This window comes from Festucalex cinctus, chromosome 5 (assembly GCF_051991245.1).
Source record: "Festucalex cinctus isolate MCC-2025b chromosome 5, RoL_Fcin_1.0, whole genome shotgun sequence".
Taxonomy (NCBI): Eukaryota; Metazoa; Chordata; class Actinopteri; order Syngnathiformes; family Syngnathidae; genus Festucalex; species Festucalex cinctus.
The window spans coordinates 19,245,718-19,260,311 of record NC_135415.1 but is presented as its reverse complement, the minus strand read 5'-3'; the positions used below and the strand labels follow the sequence as shown (position 1 = coordinate 19,260,311).

Sequence of the window (14,594 nt, the reverse complement as noted above, 5' to 3'; positions counted from 1 at the left end):
TATAGCCAGGAAAGATGTTACACATCAGTTATACCGTTTATTTCAGTGATACATTACGCTATAACTTTGAGCTTGCAATATGCTTTCTTTGCTCACATACAGTTACATTGTGTTTAAAAATTGTTTTTCAATATTATATAAAAAAAAAAAAAAAAAAAGTGTAGGATCTTTCTCTATTGTGTCCTTTCACCTATTGCAGTTGGGTGAGAAGCATATCCTGCACGATAAATTTAATTTTCTGCATTTAACTGAACTCATTTAGCAAATAACATGTACCTGGTTTACTGAAAAGGAATTGCAGGTTGGTGAGTTGAATGTCAAAACTGTCGTAAGCTCTCAGCATGATGTCCTCGATTTTGCTGGAGCACGCTGACAACTGAGGCAGATGCTTTTTGCTCTGACTGGACATCTACAAACACATACTTTTTAAATTAATCTTGAAGAAAACTCCTTGCTGACATTTCCTCACCTGCAAGTGTCCGAGATCCAGCAACAGGATGTTCTGAGTGCCGTCATAGAAGCCCGTCTGTGGGATGATGACGTAAGAGGCCAATAGGTTCACTTTCAGGTCCAGCACCTTCTGGGTCTCGATCACATACATCAGTCCTACAAAAAAAAAAAAAGATATTGGATGGTGTTGCACCTTACTAATTTTAATCCTAAGAGATTAGTGATGTATAAGCAACTGACCAGTGGCTGTACGGTCTCGGAATTGCTCCAGTTTTATCAGTGTGGCGTTGGTGAGTTCGTCCAGCTGCAGGTCATCAGGAGGCCGGAAGAACGCGGACATGGCATTCACTGTCATCTGAATGCACAAAGAGGTCACCCAGACATGTTAAAAGTTTTAGCACATGGGGCAATGAACTACAGCCGATTGCACTCACGGCATCGTAGATGATTTCCAGTGGCTGCGATTCAGCAAAGAGCCGCTGATTGGCACGCTGATCCAGAGGGTTAGTCTCGAAAAAAAGGCTGAGCAGCGGAATGACTGTTCCCGTGCCGACCGTCTTTGACGACAGGAGGGTGGGAGCAGGCCGGCTACCTGCCAGGCCTGTGATCTCAAACAAACTGAGATCGGCTGTGAATCTGCAGACATTTTTTTTCATTATCTTGAAAACTGAATACACATATTTCATGGCCATCTATAAGTGTCAAAGAATAAGGCGCACTTGATGGCTTGTGCTCCAGATCGCTGCGTCAGGGAGGAAATCAGCTCCCCAACAGTCAACTTGATGATCTCATCTTTGTCCTTGCTGTCTTTGATGGAGATACTCAGCTTTTCCATGTGGAAATTTACCTTCATGTCCTCAAACTAGAAAAGCAGAGAAAATAGCAATCCACAAGTAATTAGTTTTATAGTTTAACAGTTGGATCTCGAAAGTGGCTGCCTGCTTATCAAGTGTAAAATTACACAAGTAAATCTTTCATGAGCTGACTATTTTCCAAAATTCTAAATTTTGCCTGATTGTTACATCACAAGCAAACAAATTTGTTTGGAAACTTGAATATCTGCGCTATCATGTAAAAGCCAAAAGCTAAGCAAAGCTGCTCGGTTAGAGTTAGCTAACAGTGTTAGCTTCTGCTAAGTGGCACATGCTCAAATATTTGGTGAAGTTGTTCTCGTTCCATGACTTAGCAGCTAAGCTGGCTGAAGAGCCTTTTTTCTTTTTTTCCAGCTGACTACTCCTAATCACTAATTGAACACTTTATAAACTATATACTCATAGGTGTGAAGAACATGAGTGTGGTCATTTCATTGACTGGTAAAAAGTCCACGTTATATCCTGCCTCTCTTAAAGTCAGTTGGAATAGGCTCCAGCTCACCCGAGCGGACAAAATGGATGGATGGACTTAAGATGTAATTTGTTTGTGGATTAATGGAGAGTGTGCGGGAAGCGACTCACATCCTTTGGATAAATGAAATTAGCGGCTGTCTCACTGTATCCGATGGCAGTGTAGAGCCTGGCTTTCTCATCAGGCGTTAACAGCTCATCAAAGCCTGTGTACAAACACATCGATAGGGAGAGGAAGGGATGGGCTTCAGTAAGAAACCGGATATATGTGGACATTTAAGCTCCATTTCATCCACCCTACCTGTGCCTGTGCTCTTTTCCACCTTTGTTTCAGACTCGGGCTCTTCCCCCCAGTTCCAAATCCAGCTAATCCAGCCTTGAGACTGCTCTTCCTCCATCTTCAAACCTGGACGGTAAATACGCAACCCTGCCTTACTCGCCTGAGGAGATGAGCATGACATGTAAAATTAGTACATTTATACCACATATCAAGTGCAATGCAGGCATAATAAAATTACTGTACCTCCACTTCAGCCTGCTGTCTGGCTAGTGTGATGTTAAAAATATCTAGTGTCTTCTCAGGCTCCTGATAACACACATGAGAAACATTGTTGACAGGTTGAAGCATGAGCTATGCCAGAGTGTACAGCGAGAGGCAGAACAATTAAATGTACAATACTCCTGACTCCTGTTCTGCCTGTTGCCATTCATACAAGCTTTAAGTTTAACTGAACAGACCCAGGGTTCACACTAAGTACATTTGTGAACAAATCGAGAAAAAAAAAAAAAAAAAAGCATACAGCATACTTTTTGTGGACATGTTCGTTTAGTAGCATGCCATGATATTCTCTTATATATAATATTAGTTCAATAAATGTTAGGAAACCCTGCTCTAACCACTCTTAACTCCTACTTGTCAGCCCACCTGCAGTTCCTTGAGTAACTCCTCACTAGGTTTCTTGCTGGTGATCTTGATCTTGTAGAGCTCCCGGTAGTGCTTGACCAGCTTGCGGTGCCTCTGAATGTGTGGCCACGACCACATGTGGAGTCTGGGCTTGACGTCCACCTCCAAGACGCTCGTGATGGCATAGTCCCACCTGTAGACATCACAGCAAAAAGCTTTACAGCTGTGGGGGGGATTACAAATTAACAAGTCATATCATAGAACAATGTCTTACCAAATGTTGGCATTGTTGTGAACTAAGACCTCGGGTCTGTACTTCCTGTATGGCAGGTTGCGCGACATCAAATCCACCGAGCCTAGTAGCTCCAAGATGCTGATGTACTAGATAGAGGACCAGTACAACCATTACTAAGGCCATTTAATCACTGCTGACCACCAGATGCGGTTGTGAAAGCACTGATTTTTCCCTTTGCACATGCACAGGTAGCATTTAGTTCTTTTAGCTCCACCAGTGGCAGTCATTCCGGATTTATAGAACCATAGACTGATTCATAACTTTATACTGCAAATTTACACGTTATTGCCAGCTTGACATCATCAAAATACTATACACAGATTGTGAACATGTTGTCACTTGAAATATTGACATAAATGGGTATTGGGCACTTGGACTTATCCAAAATGCCACATCAAGACACTGCCTACCTGGGGTCTGTTCAGCTCAATGGCCACCTCGCTGAGATTGACCATGAGGTCGACTTTAGGAGATGAGAAGTTCATGTCTGACCTGGGATTCATGCACAGCTTTGCATCTGCCGAGATGGGCCGAAAAACTGTGGAGCAGCAAAAAGATTTTATGCAATTTCATATAACAGTATTGCCACACTATATTGCTGTTCATTGTTTGTTCAACAAATATATTGTGGATAACCACTTTTTTATGAGTTTTTACAGAGTAGATTCAAGTCCGACTTAGTATGGTATGTCTTAGGTATATAGCATCAAGTTGAGCCATAACATGCCAGGCAGCACTTGCTGTCTACTAAGAATAGGATAACTCTTTGATGAATTAAAGAAAGTAAAAGGTTTGGACATTTTAAAATTTGTTGTTGCCATGGAACAGAGAAAATAAGTGCCTGCGAGTATTGTTGTATGGTGTTTTAATGTGTTGCTGCTCCATGTGCTAAAGTAGCAGTTGTTTGAAGGTTTATCATTAATTATTGTTAACATCTATGGCGTTTTGCATGGATTATATGCTAGCATTAAGTTTGGTTACATTACATCGTTTTGGTTTAACATTTTCACATTTAAATACGTTCATTTCTCTTTTGTTTTATGTGCCAGCTTTGCAGTAAACTTGAACTGGGAATGACAAACAGTTTCATGTCAGCACACCTAGCACTTATTTGAAGAAATGTGCAAGTGAGAGTGAGAGCTGGTGGTAAGGAATTCCTAAAAAATGTTTTATACGTTAACAAGGGGTGAAACTACTGTATACATGTTTATATGATCTCTCTAAATAGCAGATTGGGTCTAGAATGTATCATCTGCCACAAGCAGCGGTTCACTGTACCAATAAAGTAGCCAGTGAGCATCTAAAGAACGAACTCTGCATTTTTGTAGCTTTTTACTGGAGTTGGTGCAAATGTGTTCCGACACTTACTGAAATCGTGGTCTGCAGAACGGGAGCCTTTCAGGTCCATGCTATTCTGGAGACAAAGCTATAAAAAGACCAAGAAAGAGAAGCTTCATTGCATTTTTCACCTGCCAAAGACACTTCTTTGTTCTTTATCCACACAGTGTGACACATACGTGTTGAGAGAGGGGGGAAAAAAAAAAAAAACTTCAAAAAACAAAATTTTTGACTCACCAAAGCCTCGTCTGGACTGTGATTGGAGAAGAGCACCGAGTCGACATTCCAGTAGGCAAATAATTTGTCAAGTTGAACCAACTGAGAGGAAGGAAGCAGCAATTAGAGCAATTCATCCCCATACTGTATAACCATGACATAACATTATCTAACATTCACATCAGACCCTCACAATGAGAAACTTAAATAGTATAACAAGTACTTCCTTTTGAAAACAAAGAATGTCTTACCTTGTAGAAAAGCTTTGCATTCTCATCCAACAGCGTCGGGTTCCAGTCCTCATCACAGGTCTATGGGTACAAACAAGGGTTATATGAATTGGGGTGAAGTAGTATGCCAAAAGTCATGCTTTGGTATGAACTTTACAGTTTGATTCACAGTGGGTACAGTAAGCACACAAAATGGATGTCAAGTGAGATTACCTGAAGGCTAAGGTTGCTAAGAGACACGCCGAAGGATAAAGGGCACTTCGGATTGGTGACCTGAGAAAAACATTGGTAAAGAACTACTTATTTACAGTACTTTACAGCGCACACACAATAATTTGAACACTTACGTCATCCTCATAACGAATATGGATATTGGAGATCTTGACTTGAACATTTTTGATGATTTGAGTGACGAGCTTCTCAACAAAAGTGTCCTGCTTCTCTGCTGTGGGGTTTTCTGTTAAACAAATCAAATAGGATTTAAAGTTACAAGCGGCGTTACACAAACCACCTTCTTCATGGTGATTATGGGAAACAATAATCACGATATGATGTTGTGCTTCACATAATTCTGGTGCGTAGACAACCACAATGTAGTACCACCCATCTGTAACAGATACTTGCTTTTCCATTTGGGTTAATGATTAACCAACTTTGATACCTCTGTTGCAAGTGTGCACACAGTGATGATGTGATGCAGAGTGTGCAGTATGTTTTAGCCGTGGTGACTGTGTGGTTGTGTTAGGCCGTTGAAAGCAACAAATAAATGAAGAAACCAACTTGAATGTCTTGTATTATTGGAGATTAGCAGCTCTGCCTACATTAGATAACATGGGGGGTGGGTGGGGGGGGTGTACTTGCCGCAGAATTTTCTGAGAATGACTGCTCATAACAAAAACAGACTTCCTGCTTCGTGACACTATCCTAATATGCCCACCCAATTCCATATGGATCAGTTACAGGCTGATTTTCTCCAGTTTTGGGGCACACAGGACTAACCTTGCTCAGCGACCTTCAGCTTGGTCTCTTCAATCCTTTGCAGCTCCCTCTGTCGTGCTTCCTGCAGCTGCTTCTCCTCCTTTTCCGCATCGTACTTGATACCTGCGAGGAGCCCCATCAAGGATTAAACAAACAATCTTACTAAACCCTGCACTATTGTCTTTATTGGTATAATTCATGTCAATTCATAATATAGCAAACCCCCGCTATAATGCATGTTTGTGATTGCAACAAATTATACTACACTCTTTAACTTCTAACGGATGGGCCTACAACAGTTATGTACTCCGTAACAAATACAATTGTTTTCTATGGGATATCACACATACTTGCTGTTGGAACGATGAGCAGATAGACGCCATCGAGTGTGGCCTCCACAGACTGAGTGTAAAGGTACTGCCAGGGAATCTGCAGTTGCAGTCGCCCTATTGAGATAAAACTAGTGAGAAAAATGTGTCTACAAGAAAGAAAGGCTTAAAACCAAGCAATCTCACCTATGTGTCCCGCTCTCACTTTAAATGGAATGTCAAGCTGACTCTGAGAAGAAAAAAAAAAAAATGTGTGAAATGTAATAATTCAGCACATGCAGTTTAGGCATGCAACTTACCAAAGCATTCTCCTTAATTTCAAGATTTCGAAGTGCGGCATCACCTGTCCAAAAAAATAATCTAAATTACCGATTGTTACCATTCAACATCCTGCCTCTCCAAATACGCTGCCACTAATGTGCACTGCTTACACTACTAACATGGAACGAAAAAGGAAAAAAAAACAACAACTGATTTATGTACTGTATTTTAGTTTAAGGCCATATTGGCCAGCCCTATTCCATCATAACAAAAGGCCCCAAGAAACACTTCCACTATCAAACAAGAAGGCTTTTGACTTTAAAGCCTATTGACTTCAATTGCTTCCAAAGCTTGTGCATTATTTAAGATCAATCAGTACACACTTCCTATCGCTATAGGCCCCGAGAGGCAAAGGCCAGAGAGGCAAAGACCAGTGTTGATTTTGTATCAACTTTAGAAAATGAAGGCCAAAACTACTGACCCTACAGACTACGGGCCTTGCTCCAATTACAACTTAGATGAAATTGTAACTCATTTATTTCCAGCAGTCTATTATCTTCATTTCATAGTTCTTGCCGTCTTCGCTGGCCAGCTTTTAGTCGTTTCTGTCTTTCGCCCAGATTTCAGCTTCTGTGTTGTCACATAAAGGTTCTTTATGTTATCTTTCGTGCTGGCGTTGAACACATGCATACGGTATCATACACAGACAGGAAAAGAGCAAAGAAAGGAGGTTTGCATCAGCATATCGAGTGAGTTTACATTTTATTTCAAGTTTTTCTCTAACCAGAGACTAATACAGCTAAAGCTAATTTGTGATAACACTGTGGGTTGCTGTTTTGACATGCATATGAAAATCGTTTTTGCATTTTTGTCAGCCTAGCTGCCAACCCAGATAGCAAAAGATGTTTATTCAACGTTGAATTAGGGTTAAAATGGATGATTTTTGGTTACGGTTGAAGATTGATTGGTCAATCAACATTGATTCAACAGCATTATGTTAACATTGAAGTTTGTGTTTAAAAGATAACATTGAATCAACGTTGTATTTTGGTTGAATTAAAACGTTTGAAAGGTCAATGTTTAATTAACGTTGAATCTATGTTTGCCCTTCTCGTTTTTTTTCCCCTTCAGCTGAGAAATTGACTAGGAGAGGGGGAGGGGAAGTATTTTGGGGACAGGTTGGTGGGTGGGGGGTGTTAGAGTCTTTAAACATTTATAATAAATATAAAACATAAAGCTAACTACTTTGCGGATTTCATTTATTGCGGGTATTTTTTGGTACCTAACCCCAGCGGAAAACGAGGGAACACTGTATTTGCAAAACTTGTAAATTATTTGAATGTACTCGAAACACCTGGCATTTCCACCAAATAAACTGTACACGTTAGAGTTTCTAGTTTGTGCATTTCAGCCCAGTCATCAAAAATATGTGCCCACATCCGGCATAAGTCCGGCACAGGTGGCATTCAGTCGACACTGGCATAAGGCATGTGGGCCGAACATGGCCCAGGAGCAGCAAAGGTGGCACTGGCTTGACTCTGGCAAACAGGATGTGGGCCAGTTGCTGTGTGACGCATCTGGCCCAGCTATCAATTTACAACTCTGGGCCACATATGTATAGCCAGTCTTGTCCCACTCTTAAATGCAGTTTCAGATTTATTTATTTTTTCTACACACACTTTTTTACACATACTTATTTGCATAACAGATGTTAAGAAGAATTTTAATACATCATCACACAGACATTTCAATATGTTTCTGGTCAAACAATCAAAGTTTGTGTGTGAATTCTGTGAACGAACTTTCATGAAGCTTCCAGAGAGAAGTTCTTCGAACGTGCGTTCACCATTTCTTTGTAGCGATTCAAGGGTAAGTATTTAATTTTCCTATGTTTTACATTTGATATTTTATGGCTTCATATTGACACAACTACTGAATTGACTTCACAGACATTGGTGTGTGCGTGCGTGCGTGTGTGGTTATCTAAATTTTCCCGTTAATAGTTTCAATGCCATAATATTTAGTTAGGTGCACTCACTGGCTGATCAGAGAAAATCTCATTTTATCTGACCAGTTTTGTTTCAACCTGCAACGCATAAACTTTAAGTCTAACAATTCTAAAATAAAAACAACTATGAATATTCATATGAAAGAGATAATTATTTACATTTAGTGGAAATCTGATTCAGAGTTAAAGCTTTTAGGGGGCAATATTGTAATGAAGCTATTTTATTGAGACGCAACTCTGCGAGGATAATCATATAAAAAGGTACCAAATTATCACAAGCACCAAATATTACATTGTTCTGGGATAATATTCAGCTTGTATTGTAAAATATGCAGAGCTTGAATTATGTATTTTTTATAGTGCTGTGTGATATGTACATTGTGTGCATAATATTATATAAAAAAAAATACAAAAGAGGAATGACTTATGCGTTACACACATTTCCCAGGTTATGTTTTAAAAATCTATTATATATCTCATACAATTTTAATTTCATCGAGTTGATTTAAATATCTACTGTACTTTCTAACGTTATTGGATCGCTGTTCCACAGTACGCCACTAGATGGCGGGACATGCTACTAACCAGACTGACACACACAGTCATACACAGCGTAGAAGAAGAAGAATTTCAAATTGCCGACAGCCGTGCTAAGAGCGGGAATCCAAACGTCGACGTTCTGTGTTTCAGGTCGGTAAAAGTTACATTAAATAAAACAAATATGTATCACAATGTCCATTGTCAGTTGGGTCGCTAAGCATATTGGTCTTTAGAGGTGGTTTTAGTGAAGAAATTGTTTCGAATGATCCTAAACGTTGAAGCTAAGTTGCTAATTCCGACGGCCTCTTAACAATGAGAGTTACTACAAGCCTATCTGTGTGCTATGTTGCTGATATGCTAGTAAGCTAAGGAACTGCACTGAAGCGCTACAGGAGCGTTTACATGAAGAATGTATCTTTTTTCAGTCGTTTTTAACAGGCTGGTTTAACAGTTGAAGATAGAACATTGAATAGCGTTTTCTTTTAGGTTTAGTTTTTAAAGTAAATTAAGTCCACTTGTATAGTAATGTAAGGTTTATCTGTAATTTGTTTAACTTCTGTATATAACTTAATTCATCACGAAATCTAGTCGAATCATGCTTCAGGATATTTATTTGTTGAGGGAAGTAAAAGTATTTTTTAGTAATTACTAATTATTGAGCCTATAATGAACACATTTTTTTCACACTGTAATAAAACAAAGGTGTAAATGTTGTACTTTGTTGCTTTTAATATCATTTGTTGTCTGTTGATGTACAGGTTACTTGTGCTGTTTTGACGTGTCACATGGCGTACAGGTGGTGCCAGCGTCTTCGAAACCAGATGGCTAATTAGTAATTTACTACTTATTCAAACTAAGACGGCATGTTGTACCTTGGCCAGAGCTTGGTGAACCTCTTTGGTAAGTAAACAAGTGAACAAACACTCAAAATATTCATTTCTAAGAATCTGAAGAAAGCTTAGGTGAACTACCTTTCACCACATCCAAATGTTGAAATTAGTGACAGAGAATATAACTTGGCACAGGTTTAATGGGGAAGGAGAACATGCAGAGGTCTGTCTTACCTATAAGGAGGAAGAGGGCAAAGTGCAAATTTTTTTAAGGTAATGTTGGTATGTTTTCAGAATTCATAATATAAGATAACATAATAATTAATAGAATATCGGTTGTGCTCAGGTTTCAGGCTCTGAGTGTTTCTTCAAAATGTTCTGTCCACAAAATCCATTCTGAGGAGTAGTGCAAGACAGGTAAATGATTCTGCGCACTGTACTACATGATTGTGATGATATTATTGTGGTAACACATTGCTGACTTGTACAGTAAGTTTGAAACTTACATGCTGTGTTGTTGATATTGTTTAGGTGCACAACTCACTTTTTCAAGACTACAAACACAATTACAGCTCTACAACAGGTACCTAGACCCATTGTTAATTTAACTTGTGAGTAATAATAACTACTATGATTATGAAAGAACACAATCACATTGTGAAAAAAAATGTTGAACAGGGTCTTCTGTTTGTTTCAGGCAACCCTTTTTGCGGTGCTTGGGGACCAACCGGAAGAAAGGGAAATACTGTATTCGTAGTTGGTAAGTTTTTCAAAGGTCACTGTTGTAGAACCAAATCATCATAAATCTTAGCACACTTTTTTTTATTTTATTTTTATTTTTTTACCAATTTGTAAGGCATAATTATGGAGGACCAAAACTGCCAAAATTCAAAATAAATAAATGCCTAAATAAATAAATGACTAAATAAATAAGTAAATTACTAAAAGTGAAAGTAAAAACGGATGAAAAATATACAATTCAAAAATGAAATACAAATGTATTATTTTTATTTTCAGTTTTAGTCATTTAGTTATTTAGTTAGTCATCTGGGGGGTGGAGAGGGGGTGATGTATATGAATATTGCAAAATTTAGTAAAGGTTATGAAATTTACTTAAAAGTAAAATCTTCAGGCATCGGGAGAATTCTATCACCAAAAGTAGAGTGCAAAAATTAAATTAATAATAATAATAATGTCGTCTCTCATAGATTAATCACCTGGCTGTCGTTGAAGGCACCAATTCGGACAACCTAATCAGACGGATGATGGCAACTGTGATGACAAATGCCCTGGGCTGTTAAATGAATACAACTGGGCAGGGAAGCAAGACAAGTGTTGCATTGGCAAGAAGGCATTCAAGGAGACAGTGATGCAAGACTGTATGTTTGGTGAGTTATCGCCTATGTAAACTACTTATTACAACACAGAGTTGTTTTTGAGCAGAATGTTCTGAGCTGCTTTCTTTTGTTGTGTAAAATCACTCCACCTGGGGTATGGAGTCAGAATCCTTCCAATACCCGAAACCTCGTAATAAGGGTTTGACTCTCCGAAAACATTTTTGTATAACTGAAAAATTGTTTTGAATTGTCCAAAAATATTTTTGAATGACTGAAAATTCCCAGAAAAAGCTTTAAAAAAAAAAACACTAAGAAAAGACACATTTTAAAAGTGCGGCTCCACATAGACATTATTTATCTATTAATTAGAGAATGGTCAATTCCGAAATCAATGAAAAAAAAAAAAAAACATCATTGATACTTCACAAAAACAGCAATTAGTATATGTATCTTTGTCTTTTCATTAATATATTGCAGTCAAGATGGACTCCATCAGGCCAGGGCTCTACACTAACTTTTCCACTACTAGCACTGGTGCGAGTAACATTTTTGGTTGCTCGCACAGCACAGGATTTGGTCGCACCATTATTTGTGGAGGTGCAGCATGACCTGGCTTAGGCATACGCAACTCGATATATTTGCAAAATATTTTATTGGAACACAAGGTTTGCCTGCAACAGCAGTGGCTATCAAAACAAGTCAATCATTTCTAATAAATTATGTCAACATTATTTTCTTTAGCTCAGTGAAAATCAGTATTTTTTTTTTCTTCACCGCTACTCCCCTTACCTTTTCATCTTTATGCTGTCCTCGCTCCGTAGCTTCTAAATTTCACCAGCTAGACAGCGAGTTAACGACGTTCCAAATAACCAGACTTCATTTTCCTTTTGTGCTATTAATTTGAACAATGGCCTCTGACCATTACCCTCTTTAAGTCGTAGTAAAACTAGAAAATAAAATAAACAATGTACCTAACTATACACGACACACTTTCATGCTAGTAGCTAGTTACATTGCACATTCAACATTCTGTAATTGTCCTAATTAACTAAAATAAATCTACAGTGGTTTTTATATTGACATCGCATGTATTTACCAACATTGTCAAATTCAACAAAAAAGTGTTACTTAATACTTACTGATAGTTACTGTAACAACAGAACAGCTTTTTTTCTAAAACAATAAATTGTATTGGATACTAACTCTCTTCTCTTTTGTAATCTTGTCTTTCAGTTGCTGCTCGACAGCTTGACCGTACACTGACTCAGCAGGACTTTGGTGTTACTGTCAAGCATTGGCTGCGTTTTGCTCATGAGCGTAACGGTGGCATCCCAAGCAATGCTAGTGCCTTGGACGCAACTGCGAACGCAAGTCAAATTTAGTGTGTCTTTTTATGGACTGACGCACAGTCAAAGTGAAATGGTTACCGCTTTATACACTGATGTTCCTACAGTTCATTTCATGTTTATTTCATTCCTTTGTCAAGAAAAAGAATAATACAATAAAAACAAACATTATTTGAGGCAGAAACCAAACGGGTGTTATTTTCTTTGCCTCCATTCTCCCCAGAATTCAGTTACAAAGTACTGTGTTTTGATTTCTAATAAATGTTTGAATATTAAATATTTTCTGTCCTAAGATTTTCATACATATGGGGAAGTATGGTTAAGGAAATCAACAAGCTAATAATACATCCAAGTAAGTTGTAAGACATCTGCAGAAACACTAGGTGAAAAACATAGGGTAACTTTTTTTTTTTCTAGTGGACTAACCCAATATTTTTTGTTAGTTTAAAAAAGTAGTTCTATATTAATGTGCATGATAATAGTAATAATAATAATGTACATTTAGATGTAAATTCCAATGTAAATGATGATTAAGTTAAAACATTTATTCCTCACATTAATTCACTATAAAAATGCATGTAGGTTCTGATTTAGATGATTGTTGAAACGACATTGATATTGTGTGATATATGGTTACAAAGCAAACGTTGACTCAACATTTTATCAACCTTGCACTTTCTGTATAATTTAAATGTTAGAATTCAATGTAAAATCAACCAAAGATACATGTAGATTCTGATTTAGATGATGGTTGAAACAACATTGATATTGTGTGATTTATGGTTGAAGAGCAAACGTTGACTCAACATTTTATCAACCCTGCGCTTTCTGTTTAATTTAAACGTTAGAATTCAATGTAAAATCAACCAAAGATGCATGTAGATTCTCATTTAGATTATGGTTGAAACGACATTGATATTGAGTGATATATGGTTGAAAAGCAAACGTTGACTCAACATTTTATCAACCTTGCACTTTCTGTATAATTTAAATGTTAGAATTCAATGTAAAATCAACCAAAGATACATGTAGATTCTCATTTAGATTATGGTTGAAACGACATTGATATTGAGTGATATATGGTTGGAAAGCAAACGTTGACTCAACATTTTATCAACCTTGCGCTTTCTGTATAATTTAAACGTTAGATCTCAACGTAGATTCAACACTTAAGCCGAACTATATTTCAACGTTGATTCAACCACATTTTGCTATCTGGGAAATCATTGGTATTGCTGTGAATATGTGGGACACATTCATAAATAGGTAGGTAAAAAAAAAAATGTTATTTCACATGCATTTTCTACACCATTTATCCTCATCAAGGTCGCGGGTGAGAACCAATTGCTATTTTGTGCAACACCACTAACGGCGTGGGAGGAAACCAAAGCACGAGCAATTTTTCAATTGTAGCGATTAAACGTGCATACATTCAGGAAGCTTACAATGAGATACGTTTGTCCCATCTCATCTCATCTCATTGTTTGTGTGCAGGACTCTTGCTTAAACTCACAAACTGGGAAAGGGTGTGACCCTTAATCGCTGCGAAACTCTACCCAGCAAACGCCACCATTTAGCTTTGCACAGGAAATTGTCGTAGAAAAACCGCGCATATCTATGAGAACTTCTATCCACTAACTTATTTAGTCTAGTAACAGTATTCGGCACTAATTCCCGAGTCCTCCCGGACTCATTTGCTTCATTCGAGGTAGGTCAATAAACTGACACATGACAGCCGGAGGAGCTCCAAGCTAACGCTAGCACGCTAGCTCGGCGCACCATGGCACCGCCTCGCTCAAGAAAGACACAAAACAAGTTCATTACCTCCCCAGATGCCGAGTTTAAGCTGCGAGCTGTCAAGGTTGACTACGTAGTCTCCCAGAAACCTGTTGATAACGTCGACCACGACACTTTCGAACACCATTTTGGAGCTCTTCTCATCTACCTGTCACCATGTTTACATTCAGGGGTCTGCCTGCCACTCTTCTGCGTTGACCGACGTGACGTGAGTGATGGTGGGCGTGGCCAAGTCAGCACGGCAGTTCCAACCCGTGACGTCATTTTCGCTAAATGGACTGTACTGTTGTACCTTCTCCATTGATTTCGGACTCAAGTCAAGTCAAGCCAAGTCAGCTTTATTTAGTAACAACACAGACTGCAATTCTATACATTTAACTCTTCAATTCAGG

General features: G+C 38.4%; 1 protein-coding gene and 1 long non-coding RNA gene across 6 annotated transcripts in view; one reads left to right on the top strand and one right to left on the bottom strand.

Annotated features, from left to right (window-relative positions):
• The window catches only part of vps13a (vacuolar protein sorting 13 homolog A), a 37,818-nt gene extending 23,429 nt beyond the window's left edge, over positions 1-14,389 (bottom strand). For all 5 annotated transcript variants that reach the window (XM_077521242.1, XM_077521244.1, XM_077521243.1 and 2 more), the window contains exons 1-21: positions 14,230-14,389; positions 6,383-6,426; positions 6,270-6,312; positions 6,105-6,200; positions 5,776-5,877; positions 5,124-5,233; positions 4,990-5,049; positions 4,798-4,857; positions 4,568-4,648; positions 4,361-4,418; positions 3,403-3,530; positions 2,972-3,078; positions 2,719-2,890; positions 2,317-2,379; positions 2,095-2,233; positions 1,905-1,999; positions 1,170-1,312; positions 885-1,086; positions 691-805; positions 470-606; positions 277-409 (exon numbers count right to left, since the gene is read on the bottom strand). In XM_077521242.1, the coding sequence (XP_077377368.1) occupies positions 277-409; positions 470-606; positions 691-805; positions 885-1,086; positions 1,170-1,312; positions 1,905-1,999; positions 2,095-2,233; positions 2,317-2,379; positions 2,719-2,890; positions 2,972-3,078; positions 3,403-3,530; positions 4,361-4,418; positions 4,568-4,648; positions 4,798-4,857; positions 4,990-5,049; positions 5,124-5,233; positions 5,776-5,877; positions 6,105-6,200; positions 6,270-6,312; positions 6,383-6,426; positions 14,230-14,329 (2,188 nt within the window). In that variant the 5' untranslated portion in view covers positions 14,330-14,389. The remainder of the gene's footprint in view (positions 1-276; positions 410-469; positions 607-690; positions 806-884; positions 1,087-1,169; positions 1,313-1,904; positions 2,000-2,094; positions 2,234-2,316; positions 2,380-2,718; positions 2,891-2,971; positions 3,079-3,402; positions 3,531-4,360; positions 4,419-4,567; positions 4,649-4,797; positions 4,858-4,989; positions 5,050-5,123; positions 5,234-5,775; positions 5,878-6,104; positions 6,201-6,269; positions 6,313-6,382; positions 6,427-14,229) is intronic.
• On the top strand, positions 8,758-12,594 carry LOC144019759 (uncharacterized). The gene is made up of 8 exons (XR_013283766.1): positions 8,758-9,042; positions 9,651-9,792; positions 9,918-9,995; positions 10,069-10,139; positions 10,254-10,305; positions 10,420-10,482; positions 10,931-11,110; positions 12,293-12,594. It is a non-coding gene; the product is annotated as an uncharacterized LOC144019759 (long non-coding RNA).
• Positions 14,390-14,594: the final 205 nt, after the last annotated feature.